Source organism: Schistocerca nitens, chromosome 1 (assembly GCF_023898315.1).
Source record: "Schistocerca nitens isolate TAMUIC-IGC-003100 chromosome 1, iqSchNite1.1, whole genome shotgun sequence".
NCBI classification, from domain to species: domain Eukaryota; kingdom Metazoa; phylum Arthropoda; class Insecta; order Orthoptera; family Acrididae; genus Schistocerca; species Schistocerca nitens.
In genome coordinates this window covers 501,223,119-501,238,338 of record NC_064614.1, presented here as the reverse complement: position 1 = coordinate 501,238,338, position 15,220 = coordinate 501,223,119, and the positions used below count along the sequence as shown (strand labels likewise).

The window sequence follows — 15,220 nt, the reverse complement described above, 5'->3', positions numbered from 1 at the left end:
ATTTTACAAATATTAAAACTATTTCAAATAATTATAAAGTTTGCTGACGACTAGTGTAATCAAACATACAATATACCAAGTTCAAATGGCTCTGAGCACTATGGGACTTAACATCTGAGGTCATCAGTCCCCTAGAACTTAGAACTACTTAAACCAACTAACCTAAGGACATCACACACATCCACGCCCAAGGCAGGATTCGAACCTGCGACCATAGCGGTCGCATGGTTCCAGACTGAAGCACCTAGAACCGCTCGGCCATCAAATATACCAGGTGCTAGGATGAAAAACACCCTCTAAATTTTCCAAAGACCAATGCTATGAAATTCAAAATAAGTAATACTGTCTGACAACTCCAAAAAATGTATATTAATTGTACAAATGTATTAAAAGAAACTGTAAAGTCCCATCATTTCAAAATTGGTAAAGGCTAACTTACTTTAAGTAGTTTTTAATGCTAAACTTATATCTTTATCTTTGTTGTGCCCTGGAGACAAAAATGTGAGTGAATTATGCATATTGCTATTTTGTTCCCTTATAGAACAATTGCAAGAGATGAAAGTAATGTTTGTGCAAAAGCAGCTGGTACGAATATTTTGTAATGATGAACCAAAGTTTAGAGGCCTCAATGACAGCTCTGTAATTCGTTTCCATCAGCATACGTTTAATAGTGCTTATAACTAACTGTGATACACATAGCACACAAAAATAATTTTCATATAGGCTGTGTGTCCTTGTCTAAAATGTACAGCAGGAGTCCCTATATTTATGACAATATATGCTAACTAGTAAACTGCCCACTAAAAATAGAACAAATATGAGATCCTCATAAATTACAAAGCAGAATTGAAGAAAATTTAGTAGCCATTAGCCCTAAACATTTTTTTTTTTTTTTTTTTTTAAATTTAGGAACTCTGGGACAAAAAATTAATATGAGCACTATATTAAAGTAGGCTTCATTCTTGGAATGTGTAGATAAAAATTTTCCATTTGCAAATGTCTTTCTGTTTACTTGAGGTAGCAGTGGCAAATTAAGACCAGCTATATAATATAACTGGTAACACAGTCTCTCTTCTCTCTACAGGAAATTTATAAAAGCTACTTTTTCTGTTAACTTCTCACACACTCCACCCCTACACCAACATCTGTGATAGTATCACCATGAATAAACATTTTAAATACATTTCATCTATTTAACAATAGCGTACATCCAGCGAAAAAATTTTCCTTTTTTGTTTCATAATTGTGTATTTATGGGACTAATGGCCCAGTAGTTTTCTGGATCACTGTGATAAATTATAAGTAGTTATTTTTCTCTGTTATCTATCTAAGCCCAGAGAATATATATGTCAAACACTGATTTGCTCCATAATAAGGTACTTTAAACTAATAAAGCCTCACATTAAAAATAACCTCTCAGTACGTACCTCAGAGTAACCTCAATGCTTTCAATTAGCATTCATATTTGTCTGAGTGAAACAGATTACGTTTTTGAATGATATATTTTAGGAAGTGGGGAATAAAGACTAACAGAAGATGTAACACAGCTAGTTGACAAAGCTCATGAAAAGCTCACAGTTCACTTTCACCAGGTTTGGCATATTTGTATTATGTTCTGTGCATTCATCTCCAGATCTCATACCAAAAGGCAAGTAAAAGTTATCCATGGCCAAAACAATCTGGACTTTTATGAATACATTAAAAGATTTGGCAATAATTTTCAAAAGGCTGTATTCTGCAGGATAATGAGTTAACATCAAGGCTTACAAAGAGCAAGTACTAATTACTTCGAAGTATATATTTGTTATCAGGACTCAATATTTCATATATAGTTATTAAATTATTTATTGACTATGTATGTGGTTTAACAATGCCATAATTTTTCTCAAAACCGAGCTATATATAAGTACATTTCAAAATATATAAAGAAAATCTACAAAATTTTAAAATAATATCCACAGTGTTGACTTTTCATATGTTCATATACACTTTTAATTACTGTGTTATATACATTGAGAAACTAATATAACATGACAATGTTTCTAAATATTACACTAACTTCAGTATTCTAAATGGGCAATGATATTTTCTAACAGTATATACAAAAAATAGCTAACACCATTGCATTTGTTGTATGTACAAAATTTTGAAGAAATGTGCAAGATACAAACACACAACTGCTACTTAAATAAATATTAATATATTCTAATACACACACATTCTTTCCACTGGCACAAATTTTTCTTCAACAGTTCACATTCATGATATTTGATATCAGTTGATGGGTGAGTGAACAACTTAAAAATATACAAAAATTAAATTCATACCATGTAACATATTGATATGAAATAAGGCAAAAGTAGACTTTACATTTCCTCTGACTTCCATACTGAATCAGAATCTGTATTTTGTTGTTATGCTTCTGCAGCAACTTCACCATTTGTACTTACTTCCTCTTTTGGTTTCTCAGCACTTTTACAACTGTCTTCATTGACACTACTGCCATTGCTGCTGTTGCTGTTACTGTCACCATTACTATCAATAACCATGTTTTCTTTTGTTGCTCCATTCAGCTTCTCTGCTATTTGTGGTATCAGCTTTTTAATTTTGGTGACCTCTGGACTATAACCCCATTGAATCATTTCAACATGTTCTTTGCTTGGCAGTCCTCTGTACTCTATATCAGTCTCAAATAAAGGAAGATGTTCAGTCTTTATGCGTGTTGAAATTTCCTTCAGATTCTTGTTGCGGTGTATGTCCCAGGTAATGCTATTTTCATCATCTTTGTCAACCTACCAGGGAAAAATTCATTAGTCTATTGCACGTTATCATCAACATAAAAATTAAAGCTTATGCACAAATATTTAAAGCTTAAACAGTTATTTCATTTCATTAGGCTGATTTCTACCTTTCTTTCATAGAAACAAAGCAAGCAGAAGTGCCTGACTAATGTATTCTGATGTCTGGCTGAATACTCAATATTCAAACTTTATTTTACTTTGTGAGCCACAAGATGACAAATACAAAACTGTTTCTTCAGCCTTTAGCACTAAAGTTGCCTTCATTGATGGTGTTTACTGCACTAAAAATGATGAAAGTGACTACTAATGACATAGTTCTGAATGTCTGTCTGTAGAAATGAACTAAAACAGCTATGTAGCTTGAAAGGAAGGTGTCTAACATCTGAATCATACACAGAAACTAAATGAACAAATATTGCATCACAGTGTTTTCAGTGCAGAACCTAAACTCAGATACCTGTTGACATAACAAGTGATTTAACAGTCCATTCCCCACTCTGTTAGCACAATATTTTGAAGCAAATAAATGCTTTTCAAGGTGCAAGTCGAGCAAATTTGGATCTATGGATTTTCAACTGCCAAAAAAATTTCTCTCAATGTTTACTAATGACATGTGGTTTTATTTACCTGTCAGGTATTTAAAACAAATACAGTGGCTTAATTTAATTTAGTATATATTTCTTAAAGTCCTTTACAGTCAAGCTATCAGCAGCTACTTATGCTTTTAGTGTCTGATGTTATGTATTATATGACTTCAATGATTATGAAAAGCAGAATACCTTCAGTTGTCTTAGTTTTTTGTGATCGCCTTCTGCTTCTTTGTACACGTGAAGGAATGACTTTTCACCTTCCACAAAAACACCGTAACGTTGTGCTAGTGGTTTATAGGCGTCAACGGTTTCCAGTGGAAGGTAGCTGAAGTTCTCTCTGGATCTATTGTGTGCTTTGTAATCATTAATCCAATTCTCAAAAACTTCAGTTGCTTCTGTAAGATTGTGAACTTTTTCCTCATCTTTTGTACGTTTTAGAATAACCTGTGAGAGAAGAAAAATATGCAGTAAGCTGAAGTTACACATTGAGTTATGTTATGGTCTAAATAATGGTTTTGAGAATAACTTTAAAGTGTATTGACATGAAAATTTAAAATGTATCTTTGCTTAAAGAAGTGAATGAATGTGTAAAATAACTTCACAGCAAGATAATACATCCAAACTTGTGCATGAGAAGAGAGGATAACAGGACTAATATACCAGTTTTTGGTAGTGATGTACTAGAATGGCGGACTTTTTTTGAGGGGAAATAACATACAAGACATTAAGAATTGTGCAAAACAGATTTTGATAAGAGCAGAGAGAGAAATATAAATGCAAATAGGAACAGCAAGTTACACAGACAATTTCTGTTTTGACAATGTTCAATAATTTGTAAGTTCAAAAAATGTTCAAATCTGTGTGAAATCTTATGGGACTTAACTGCTAAGGTCATCAGTCCCTAAGTTTACACACTACTTAACCTAAATTATCCTAAGGACAAACACACACACCCATGTCCGAGGGAGGACTCGAACCTCCGCCGGGACCAGCCACACAGTCCATGACTGCAGCGCCTTAGACCGCTCGGCTAAACCCGCGCGGCAATTTGTAAGTCTAAAAGATCATAAAAAGTTAAGAAAGTTTGGTATATTCTATTTTTAATTTACCTTTGCTCGATGATACATGGAATTTATTATCTGGAACTGATACGAGATGTCACGACCATCAAGTAGCTTTAATGTCTCCAGTGCCTTGTCTTTGTCCTTAAAGCCTGCTCCTTGAAATGTGTTTTCATTTGTCTCTGAGCCAAATAGTTGACCACCACTGCCCCATCCTGATTTCTTTTCCCCTTCCAGTGGGCTCTTTGAGGGGCTGTTTCTTTTGTCAGATTTTACTTTAGGCATAGCTGTAAGAAATAAAAAAAATTAGCTTCCCTCTAGAAACAATAGCAGCTACAACTGATAACCAGTGAGTCCAAAGGTCATGTGCAAGGCACTTTTTTCTCACTACAAAAATTTGAAACTTACTAACTATTATACGGAGACAAGATTTAAAGTCACACAGAACTGCAATAGCACATACAAGAAAAACAAAGTTTGCTAAATCCTAAATTCTTTAATTTATCCATCAGTATTCATGACAGTCTAACTGTATGATAACCTTATTCTGGTCCATGCCAGGACCAACTTTTCCACACTTTAAATCAAGTGCACATCTAATGTCCAAATGGGTCACACAATTAACTAAACTACTCTGAAAATTTGGCGGACAGTAAAGTTCAATATCTGATCTAACACAACAATATAATCTGAGACTTTGTATAGCAATGTAACAGACTGACACTATGTAAACAATCAATCAAAGCACACACTACTAATTTGGGGTATCAATGCAATACTGTGAATCTAGAAGGTGACAGAACACGATGCAATGTACCATGATATCCCACTAACAAGCCTGTTTCGCCAAGTTGCCGGTGAATTGCTAAAAACGCTTGCGGGTGTGGGTGGCTTCTTGCTGGGTAGCATTCCTCATACAACCGTCAAGCTTCATGCGCATTACTATCAGCTAGGCCATACACAAAAACCATATGTCTTTGTTCTTCAAAGGATAAATCCCAAGGCCAAGTGGAGCATGTGGTGCCAAGTTTCCATAGCTTAAAAATGGTGCACTGTCAACCTACACAACATTAGTAATTTTGGTTCTTACTGGCATCAGCTATCCAGGGTTAAAATTTTGTGACAATTTTTCTCCACCCTATTTAATCTAATTCTGCAATCAGTTGCGATAAGGCTAGGAGCCTATATAGGAAGGGAAGCCATGTGTGCTATCTGTGAAATGGATAATCTGTTTTGGCTATTCATATTTTGGTAGTTTGCATATGTGTTTTGTATGTCCGAGATAAAAATGGGATACAACTCTTAACTTACTTGTGCAAAACACTGAAAATAGTTAATGTACCTTGTCAATGCTAATTAATGTTTTGCACAATTACTGTATCGTGCACAGCTGATCCTTGCCTGGATTCTTTCTCCTGCATTACAGACCAGCGCACTGCACGTCAAGCTGTTACATGGGCATCAGTCAAGTCTACATTTACAGTCAGTAACATTACAGCACAATTTACATACAAAAATAGTGTTTACCAATTCTGTCAGCCTGCTTTCTCTTCAGTTCACCAACAGTTTTGAAAGCTTACATGTTCCAGAAAATTATTCAGATTTTACTATCATAGCCTTCCTCTGGGTTTTGTCTGGCTTCCTTATTATGCAGACCATATCTTAGTAAGCTGCACCTATTATGTATCTTTTTCACTCAAAACATGTTACAGAGAGAAGCAGTATCTAAAAAATGATAAAGTAAAAGACTTCTTCACTTGGTATACCGAGTCTACTTAGAACCCTATCAAGAAACACCAACATGACACCTGCCTCCAGAATGAGACTTTCAATGCACTACCATGGCTTAAAACATTTCAGTAGACCATGTTAACACTTCTGACTGTAGCAACCATAAATTTATTGCAATGAGAAAACTTTGTTAGCTAGATGTCTGCACAATCAGTTACTTTGTGGATATCCTCATTAATGATTACTTTGTAAGTGTTAAAGAATAGTGTCAACATAATAATATTTTCGTCAAATAGTGCTAACTGAAACCAATGAATGGAATTAAATGAAACAATGCCTGTTACAATAAGAAGTGTAGCATATTGAGATGATTTAACACTGTGATTAACGTACATATCATGATCTATGTGATTAACATTTAACAATATTCAACATGTGATAACTTGTACAATGTCTTCATGTAACTTTGAAATGTTGAAGAAATGGTGTGTAGAAAATTTCACAAAATTTGTTTCAGTCATTGCAACTGAATGATTTAATTAGCTAAGATTTCTAATCACTTGCAGGCTATATTATAAATGTGGCTATGATGTAAATTACAAGCTCCATTAGTTCCTTATTAAAAACTGGGTATGAAGATGTGCCTGGGCACCAAAATACATACAGCCATTATTTCACGGCAAAATTGCCACAACTCAGAACTTAGAACATTCACAGATTTGGATCAAAGATTTGTGGATGAAGATAGCATTTCTCACATCTGCACACATATGTATTACACAACATTTGTTTGTGCTTAGGGGATAATCATTAGTGAATGTTGCAATCTTTGATTTTCTAGATGATTTTGGATTTCACAGCAGTGCCCAGAATAGAACCACATATCTCCACAAGTGGAGGGGGTGGGGTGGCAACAGGAGGCCTTGTCCACTCTTGAAATCTTTATCCATGATTTGTATTCATTACAGAAGTCTCACTAATATCTAGCAATGACTGACTGAGACTCTAGAAACAGTATATTGAACACTGCCAAGGCCAGTGTAAAATACTGCTTCTTTAGCAGCCAATCTTGCATTTTTTTCTCTCTTTTGTGTGTAAAGCTGTTTATGAGAAATCATGTTGATTCCTTGGTGTGGTAGTTTTGGCACTGTTCCACAGTCAAGGTGCATGCGAATCTTTACAGAAAAATAGTGCCCTCAGTCTCTTTTCTGACACTTCATTTTAACACTCTTATCGAGCTCCAAAAAGGGACTGATACAACACCCTGATATGTAGATTCCTGACATAACTTAAACATGGTAGCAGTATTTGTGCCTGTCACCCTTCTGCAATATCCTTAAACAAAAAAATAGGACACGAAGAAATTACAATAAACCTAGTCAGGTGCTCACATATGAAGTTCTGTAAGCAAGCAAAGGACTGTAGAGGGCTTTAAAGTTGGATAAGACTTAAAGTTTATTCTCTGTTTCTCTACTTCGATGTGTATCTGCTGTTAGTCATTTTTGTTGGTATCCAAAAGCATTTGAGCAGTTGGCCTGATTTGTTTTTCTATCTCACATTAAGGAGGTATGAATAAATATTTTTGTAATTATTTTCTAGCCGCATTTTGTACCTGATTGGATTCTTTAGGTTAAAGCATATGAGGATCTAATTTCAAATTGATGAATCATTAAGACGACATCCCTATACATGTTAATAACATTAAAAAATATACTTTGTACTTATTGATGGCGTACCGATATTGTTTATCTATCACAAATGCACATCAGCCTTTTGAGATACAAAAAGTTTTCGTGCACTTATTATCAAATGTAGCTCTTGGGCTCATGACAAACTGGTAATCTTGCTAAATCAATTAATGGCAATTTTGGGCTCTTGCTCCCGCTCGGCAAACTATCGGCAGCCGCCCATGAATACAATTTGCTACAGCGGCATCCACTATAGGTCAGTGAATTGAGCCTACAGCGTTCTCTCTCTTTTTGCCTTTCAAAGAATCTTCGATGGACTTCATGTTAATGGCAGGACACGCTGTAATAGGCTAATTTACGAACTCTCAGTTCGTGAAGAAGTAGTAGTTGTTTACACAGTGACCCCTGGGTAGGCTGAATTATAGCCTTCGCGTCAGTTTTCGGCCGAAAGTCGAGGAACATGCCCCAGTGACGCAATGCAGCGGTGGACTCCCGAGGGAGCCCCAGCGGTACTCGTTTGCGTGACAGACAGTCATTTGGTGTTTGGCCATGGCCTATTCCTGTTTCACTGGACACACACACACCCAGAGCGGCCGTGACGTGATGCATGAATGTCTCGCTACCGGTTCGCCATCACGAATCGCATAATAAAAACACTATGCCCCTCGATTTATATATCAACACAGGGCAACCACAAGCGTTGAATTAAAGTTACGATGCAAAATGAGACCGCAGGGATGGCAGTTCGGGGTAAATAGATAAATAAATACACATCTTGCAGGTTTAAATTAAAGTTGGAAGACTGATAGGATGGCTTATAGACAGGTTGGCCAGCTATTTCTGTAGTATATGGCAATTCATTTCTGAAAGTGACGATGTTTCACAAGTGCAGATAGCCAAACGGCACGATATTATTAAATCGAAACATTTATACATCTTCGTTATTGAGAACTGTAATATGCCTACCTTTTCTATATCCATGGTCGTACATCAGCATTACGGTGCAATAACCACAAATACATTTGTGATGAAGGCAAATATACAGATTTGTTGGAAGAGTCCAAATAGATTATATTGTTTCGAGGAAGAAAAGTGCTATAAAAAAAATCTCGTCCGAGCAACTCTTCAGTTTTGTTAGTCTGGGAACCTAATCAATCTGAATTTATTCACAATCCGTCGCCGTCGTACCTCACAAATATTCATCTACTTTCTCGATACATACTTTGCATATACGCAATAGGTTACACCGAGCTGGACAAGAGGAGGAGAGAAAATCTGCCATGGTCTCTTAAGAATGAGTAACGGTATTCAAATAGGAATTTAGGGAAGACACCAAAATTTAAATTTGGATGGGCAATTCGGGATTTGAAATTTCGTGAATGTGAATTCACTGCGTTAAGTATTGAGCTACTTCAACACAAAATTGAATGCAGAAAAATGAATGAAGTGCGAGTCGTCACAGTACTGTTTTGAACACGAGGTGTTAAGTATAACGAACCCCAATACGAGATTCTACACGAAAAGATACGGGTAATCTTAAAGTTCCAAGAACAATCGAAAAAGATTAAATAAATAAATTCCCCCTCCAACATGTATTTTCCGTTATGACCATATCTATAAAATAGGAGAAAAATTAACTAATAATAACGCGTACACAGTTCTTTCTGAAGAGTAGAATATGGGTGCTAAACTCCGCCACAGCTATATCGGAGCTTACGGAGATCAGATCTAGAAGTAAAACTTTTTTGCTTTCCGATATGCGGTGTAAATATACAGTTCAACTTGTTTATGTTTACGTTGAGAAGATGGACGAGGTCATTCGTGACACGGAGCTGTTTGTGTGAGGGCGGGCAAGTGATTTACAGATTTTCGAGTCCGACTATAGATACCATGTCTCATATTTGTGCACTTCACTTGGTTTGGTCAACAATTCGAAATACTGTTTCGCGAAGACTACGCCGTCCTGCGCCTTGTCCCTAGTGTTACGATTGACAGGGAACCGATGGAGCAACAATGTAGATCACACACGTCTTTCCTCTTACAGGAAACACGAGCCAAGAACATAAATTAGTTCTTTGGAGAACGGGACTGTTTTGCACACTAATGTACGTAGGAAAAGCGACTGGGTCACTCTAATAGTAATACAAAGTGCAACTAACAACATCCTCACAAATGCGTAAATTCATCCTTCCAAAATATTTAAAAACACGCTTCAGAAACGAGTGTGCTACCGCATCCAGACATCAGTTTTGTTTGCTACACCTCGTGTTTAAGTTCAATGTCTTATTTCGTTGCCACCTACACCTTTCGCGTTTAAATTTTTTATACAAGTTAACAATGAGCGTACTCATATTCTAACTCAAAAGACAGAAAAGTGATGCTGTCTGGCGTAGTCGAAACAGTTGTCCGTGCGACTAAGTAATACATGCCAATAGACAAAATAAATGTTTTTACAGTAATAAGTACATTAACACCCGCAGTTAATTTATTGCATGATGTTGCACACTGTATGCGAGATAATTTACAAAATTTACGCGAAGTTTCTTATAGGAGTTTCTTCATTGGTCCCAACTACGGCGTTAAGTGCCTGCACTATGAAGTATCAGCGTATACACAGTGCTCACATGTCAACGTTAAGAAAGTAAACAATACGTATTGTTACACACTCGGGGCACTTCGTTGTGTCAAACAACTGGACTCACCTGGTGTTGTGTTGGTAAAGTTCCCTGGTTGGATAAACGCTAACAAGACGCAGTGTTTCTTGCCGAAGCGTCCGCCTGCGGTTGACCGACTGAAGCGTCGCACACGCAGTTAAGTGCAGGCCTCGGGACGGCGGTAGTGGTGGCGGGATGGGGCGCCAAGGCCGGTCCGGTCTCAGGGGGGGACGTAGACAGGGACAGAGCGATGCAAGCCGCGTGGGGTAGAGCAAGACGGCGCCAATAACAAACACCGCACTGGCTGCAGTCAGCACGCCAAAATAGAGGGTGACGTAAGCGCTCCGCGTCACGGCACGCAACTGTTGCTGATGTCATGGATACCGGCGCGCGCAGCCGCTTGTTGGCCCTCTGTTCGAATTTCGCGCTAGCCGCAGTCTTGCCAACATCGAGCTTCTTAGGCGTGTCACTCCCGGGGCATGACAGAATTTAAAATACTGCTTTTTATTGTTATATAGTGTTTTCAATGACAAAGAAATATTCCTGCATTAAACTGTCACTTCTGTTTTAACACTTCACTCAGTTCTCTTTGCAACCGAGAGAAAAGCATGAGCACCTAATGTTAGCCAACATTTTCTTTCGCTGAATGATGTAGTGCAGGAACTGTAGGTGTGCGTGGAGAGGGAGAAGTCGTAGTGCTGTGGTAACTTGATTCAGCTATTAGCGTGGTCACTCTGAATGCTGTCATTGATATAAATGGTTCTTAACCGACTTCAGAATAGCAACTGCTGTCTTCGTACCTTTGAAATCAGTTTTAACGCTGTTGGGAACTGCTCGTCTTATTGTTAACAAACAATAAAGTATTGGCATCAACGTGAACATGTATGAAATTTTAGACGTAATTTATAAGCTATTAGTAAGTATCAAGGGCATAATTACAATTATCATCAGTCATTCGATAACTGATTCTGAATACAGGCCTCCTCTGCACTTTCCCATGTGTTACGGTCATAACCGATACAATCAATTATGTTCTCCGTATATTTTCTACTTGATCTGTACCCACCTTCCATTAGGTTGTCGCTTCACTTCTTTATTCTCTCTTGGGACAAAGAGCTTCCGTGGTCTACCCGCAAACATTTCGCCTGGTTACGTTTTACTCATCCTTAATTTTCAATGCAATCATAAGTAAGCATTCCACTTAAGTTGCTTCCCCGATCCATTTGTTGTTTTTTTGTCTCCCTACAATTCCCAACATACAACATTCTATTGCTCGCAGAGTTTTCAAACGGTTTTAGCATTTTAAGTCCACGTCTTAACGCGATAAGTCAAAATTCGTTATACACACTAGTTGTTCAGGCACATTAAAAAGCAGCGTGTTGAGGATAACTCTATTTAACTTACAAAAAACATTCGAGAATATTTTACTCTTTTGTTTATTTCTCTTCCTATATTTTCAGTCGTTGTTTTCAACTGCCCTAAATACAACTGGTTCTGTGACTTCATTGCTAATTTGTACTACTTTCTTCTCCATGGTCGTAGTCTTATTATAACGGATTTTCAGGTTTATTGGAAAAGTTTATTTGCGCTAGAGGTAGACAGTACACTGACATCAGCAAAACGGAGGCGGCTGAGATACGTCGCCGCTGACGCGACGGTGGCGGAGAACCAGGTTTCTACCCGCGGGGGCTCAAACCTATTACGTCCCGGACATCACCCAAGGAGTCTACTCAACACGTTTATTGAACGTTTTTGTAAAAAATGTGAATGTAAGAAAGGAGATTTTAATATATAGAGGTTTGAATTTATAGTGCAGGTATCCTTGGTTCCCTTCAGGTTAATGAGCTCCCTTCTCTACCGCGGAACAAAGGTAGTAGCCAGAAGAAATGCAGTGGCCGTTACCGACTTCCTTTACTGACTTCTCGAACACTGTTGACAAGCTGACATCGTCGTAGTCTTCTTACGTAATCGACAACAGCTAAGAGTAGCACTTTCTGGAGCGTTGTGCGATTTATCCGATGTAGGAGTACATGCTGTGGAACCAACTTTGGCTAGTCAATTGAAGTTGCGTGATCTGCCTGGCAGTTGTTAACAAACAAGCAAGGAAAGCTATTTTATGAGCTTAACTATCTATTATGTATGTAGCTTTGTTACATTCGTGAATAACATTGAAGTGTGTTAGACGAGATCTACTCTCAAGGCCCATTCTGGCTCTTGACGGGCTTGGGTATATCCCATTGACACGCATTCCTCTTCAGCTTTGTCAATATAAAGATCTAGAACTGCCTCTAGGTTTGCTGAAAAGTGCTTAGGTACTAATTTTTATTGTTATAAACGACATTAATAAATTATTAAAACTTTTATCGGATTTTGGGTGGGATCCTGAAATGGATTTTTGCCACTATGGTCGGATCAAACTCTTGTTTTGCCCTTTGACAATCCAGGGTGTTTCAATTAATGCGGGCATTTCCGGGGTAATATGCTTTGCTTTGCACCGAATACCCCAATAATTGTGACAGTATGTTGTTGGCCTCACCTACATAGGGAGAAATGATCATAATAAAATATGAGAAATCAGAGCGCGCACAGAAAGATTAAGTGTTCGTTTTTCCCGCACGCTGTTCGAGAGCGAAACGATAGAGGTGGTTCGATGAACCCTCTGCCAGGTACTTAACTGTGAGTAGCAGAGAAATCATGTAGATCCGGTCGTATCGCTCACGTAGGGATCGTGAGAATAAGATTAGAATAATTCCTGCACGCACAGAGGATTTCCTAATAAATTTCGTTACACTGGTAATATGAGAATACCGCGCGGTAACTTCCCTTTTAACAATTCCTCTAGGTACATATATGTTTGTAGAGCTGTATGCGGACTTGAAACCATAGCTCCTCTACTTCAGTTTTGCCGGAATTAAATCTGTTTGAATTCTGTGTTAGACGTGACATGATGTTTGTGTCTTACTGAATATGCTACGTTTTCTGCATGTTTTTGTAGCCTCTCGTATGTTGGTTTTGTGAAATTTTGTCATGACTACGTCATCCAGACTGAACGTAAATATTCTCAATACGATCACCTTTTCGTCACGAATAAATATAAATTTTTCCTCATCAGATTTTTTTAAAATTATCTTTTCTAGATGGTTTTCGTCCGACACTTAAGAGCTGCAAATTTTCTAATCTGTTGATGAATAGTTGTAATCAACTTCAATTATAATGACACTTCTGAGGTACAAAGTGCTAGTTCACGGCGAATTTCTTAAAAATTTTTTTGATTAAATATTCAGCTACGTGCGTCTGCACATGAGTTAGTCAACGGTAAAACGTCCAGCTGCACCTTTTAGCCTGTCCCGACAGTAAATCTTGGACAAACGATTTCGCACGCAAACTCAGTCCTATGCCTCTTTTTTCTGCCTATATGTGCGTGAAATCTTCTGGGACTTAACTGCTAAGATCATCAGTCCCTAAGCTTACACACTACTTAACCTCCTAAGGACAGCCGGCCGGAGTGGCCGAGCGGTTCTAGGCTTTACAGTCTGGAATTGCACGTCCGCTACGGTCGCAGGTTCGAATCCTGCCTCGGGCATGGATGTGTGTGATGTCCTTAGGTTAGTTAGGTTTAAGTAGTTCTAGGGGACTGATGACCTCAGAAGTTAAGTCCCATATTGCTCAGAGCCATTTATCATAAGGACAAACAGACACACACCCATGCCCGAGGGAGAACTCGAACCTCCGCCGGGACCAGCCGCACAGTCCATGACTGCAGCGCCCTAGACCGCTCGGCTAATCCCGCGCGGCTTTCTGCCCATAGTAACAAAAACTCCTCTTACTCAGTTTTCTTCTTCTTTTGTTAAACATTTAGTTTTGTCCAATGAATATCACTGTTATCATTTTCGAGCATTAGTTACATTTTTCAGAGGAAGACTCCGTTTTTATCTCGGTGTATTTAGGCTTATAATCTACTACAGTTAATACATATTTCTACATTCCACTATCCTATCCTTTCATTAAACATTTTTAACGAATATGCATTGCCTTCACTTGGCAAAGAGTGGCGGGAAATGTATTATTAATAAAGGGCTGTCAGCTTGTTGTACGTATGAATTTTATTAATATAAACATTTCAGAGCGAAATGTGAACTCAGTAACTCCAGCTTTCGTCGCGAAATACATACAGGTCAAAATTAAATCCCATCACAGAAAGTTGACACATTCACTAACAGAATATACACGATGTCTCAGAAAGATTCATCCGATGTTTTGACACACCGTGTTTATTTAGTTATGTTTCAAAGATCACACTGCTATTACTTTCCCGTTCCAATCAATTTCGATACAGAGTATTATAGCCCTTCTTTTCGGATAATGTGCGTACGACCAAACAAATCAGAAAAAAGAAAGAACGATAGTTTTCACAGTTATCACTCAGTCATCATACACATGTTATGCATCAGTTCGTTTCCGTAAGTGTAGTCTCTTTTGCAGCTCATAAGAACACATCGTGGTAATACTGTCAACAATGTAGGGCGAAGGGGGAATAATTTGCCAAACGCGTCGTAAGTGAATTAGAATTCGGTTCATGAACAATCGCCAAATGATGCAACTTTCGAACTGAGAACGACCGACAGAAAGGGAAGAGAAATAGAAGCCCAAGTAAAGAGGAGGGATAACAATAATTTCATGTGGCTCGCTGGCCTG

At 37.9% G+C, this 15,220-nt stretch overlaps 1 protein-coding gene across 1 annotated transcript; it reads right to left on the bottom strand.

Annotated features, from left to right (window-relative positions):
- Positions 1-1,714: 1,714 nt before the first annotated feature.
- On the bottom strand, positions 1,715-10,732 carry LOC126252898 (uncharacterized). The gene is made up of 4 exons (XM_049953872.1): positions 10,574-10,732; positions 4,501-4,739; positions 3,581-3,835; positions 1,715-2,792 (listed from the first exon to the last, which is right to left on the bottom strand). Exons 2-4 carry the CDS (start codon positions 4,735-4,737, stop codon positions 2,415-2,417), a joined length of 870 nt encoding a protein of 289 aa, XP_049809829.1. The 5' UTR covers positions 4,738-4,739; positions 10,574-10,732; the 3' UTR covers positions 1,715-2,414.
- Between the last annotated feature and the right edge of the window lie 4,488 nt (positions 10,733-15,220).

Coding starts and splice junctions, on each gene's coding strand:
- LOC126252898 (XM_049953872.1), bottom strand. CDS start 4,737: ATGCCTAAAGTAAAATCTGACAAAAGAAACAGCCCCTCAAAGAGCCCA. Junction 3,836..4,500: donor CCATGTATCATCGAGCAAAG/GTAAATTAAAAA, acceptor CTTCTCTCACAG/GTTATTCTAAAACGTACAAA. Junction 2,793..3,580: donor AAAAACTAAGACAACTGAAG/GTATTCTGCTTT, acceptor TTTCCCTGGTAG/GTTGACAAAGATGATGAAAA.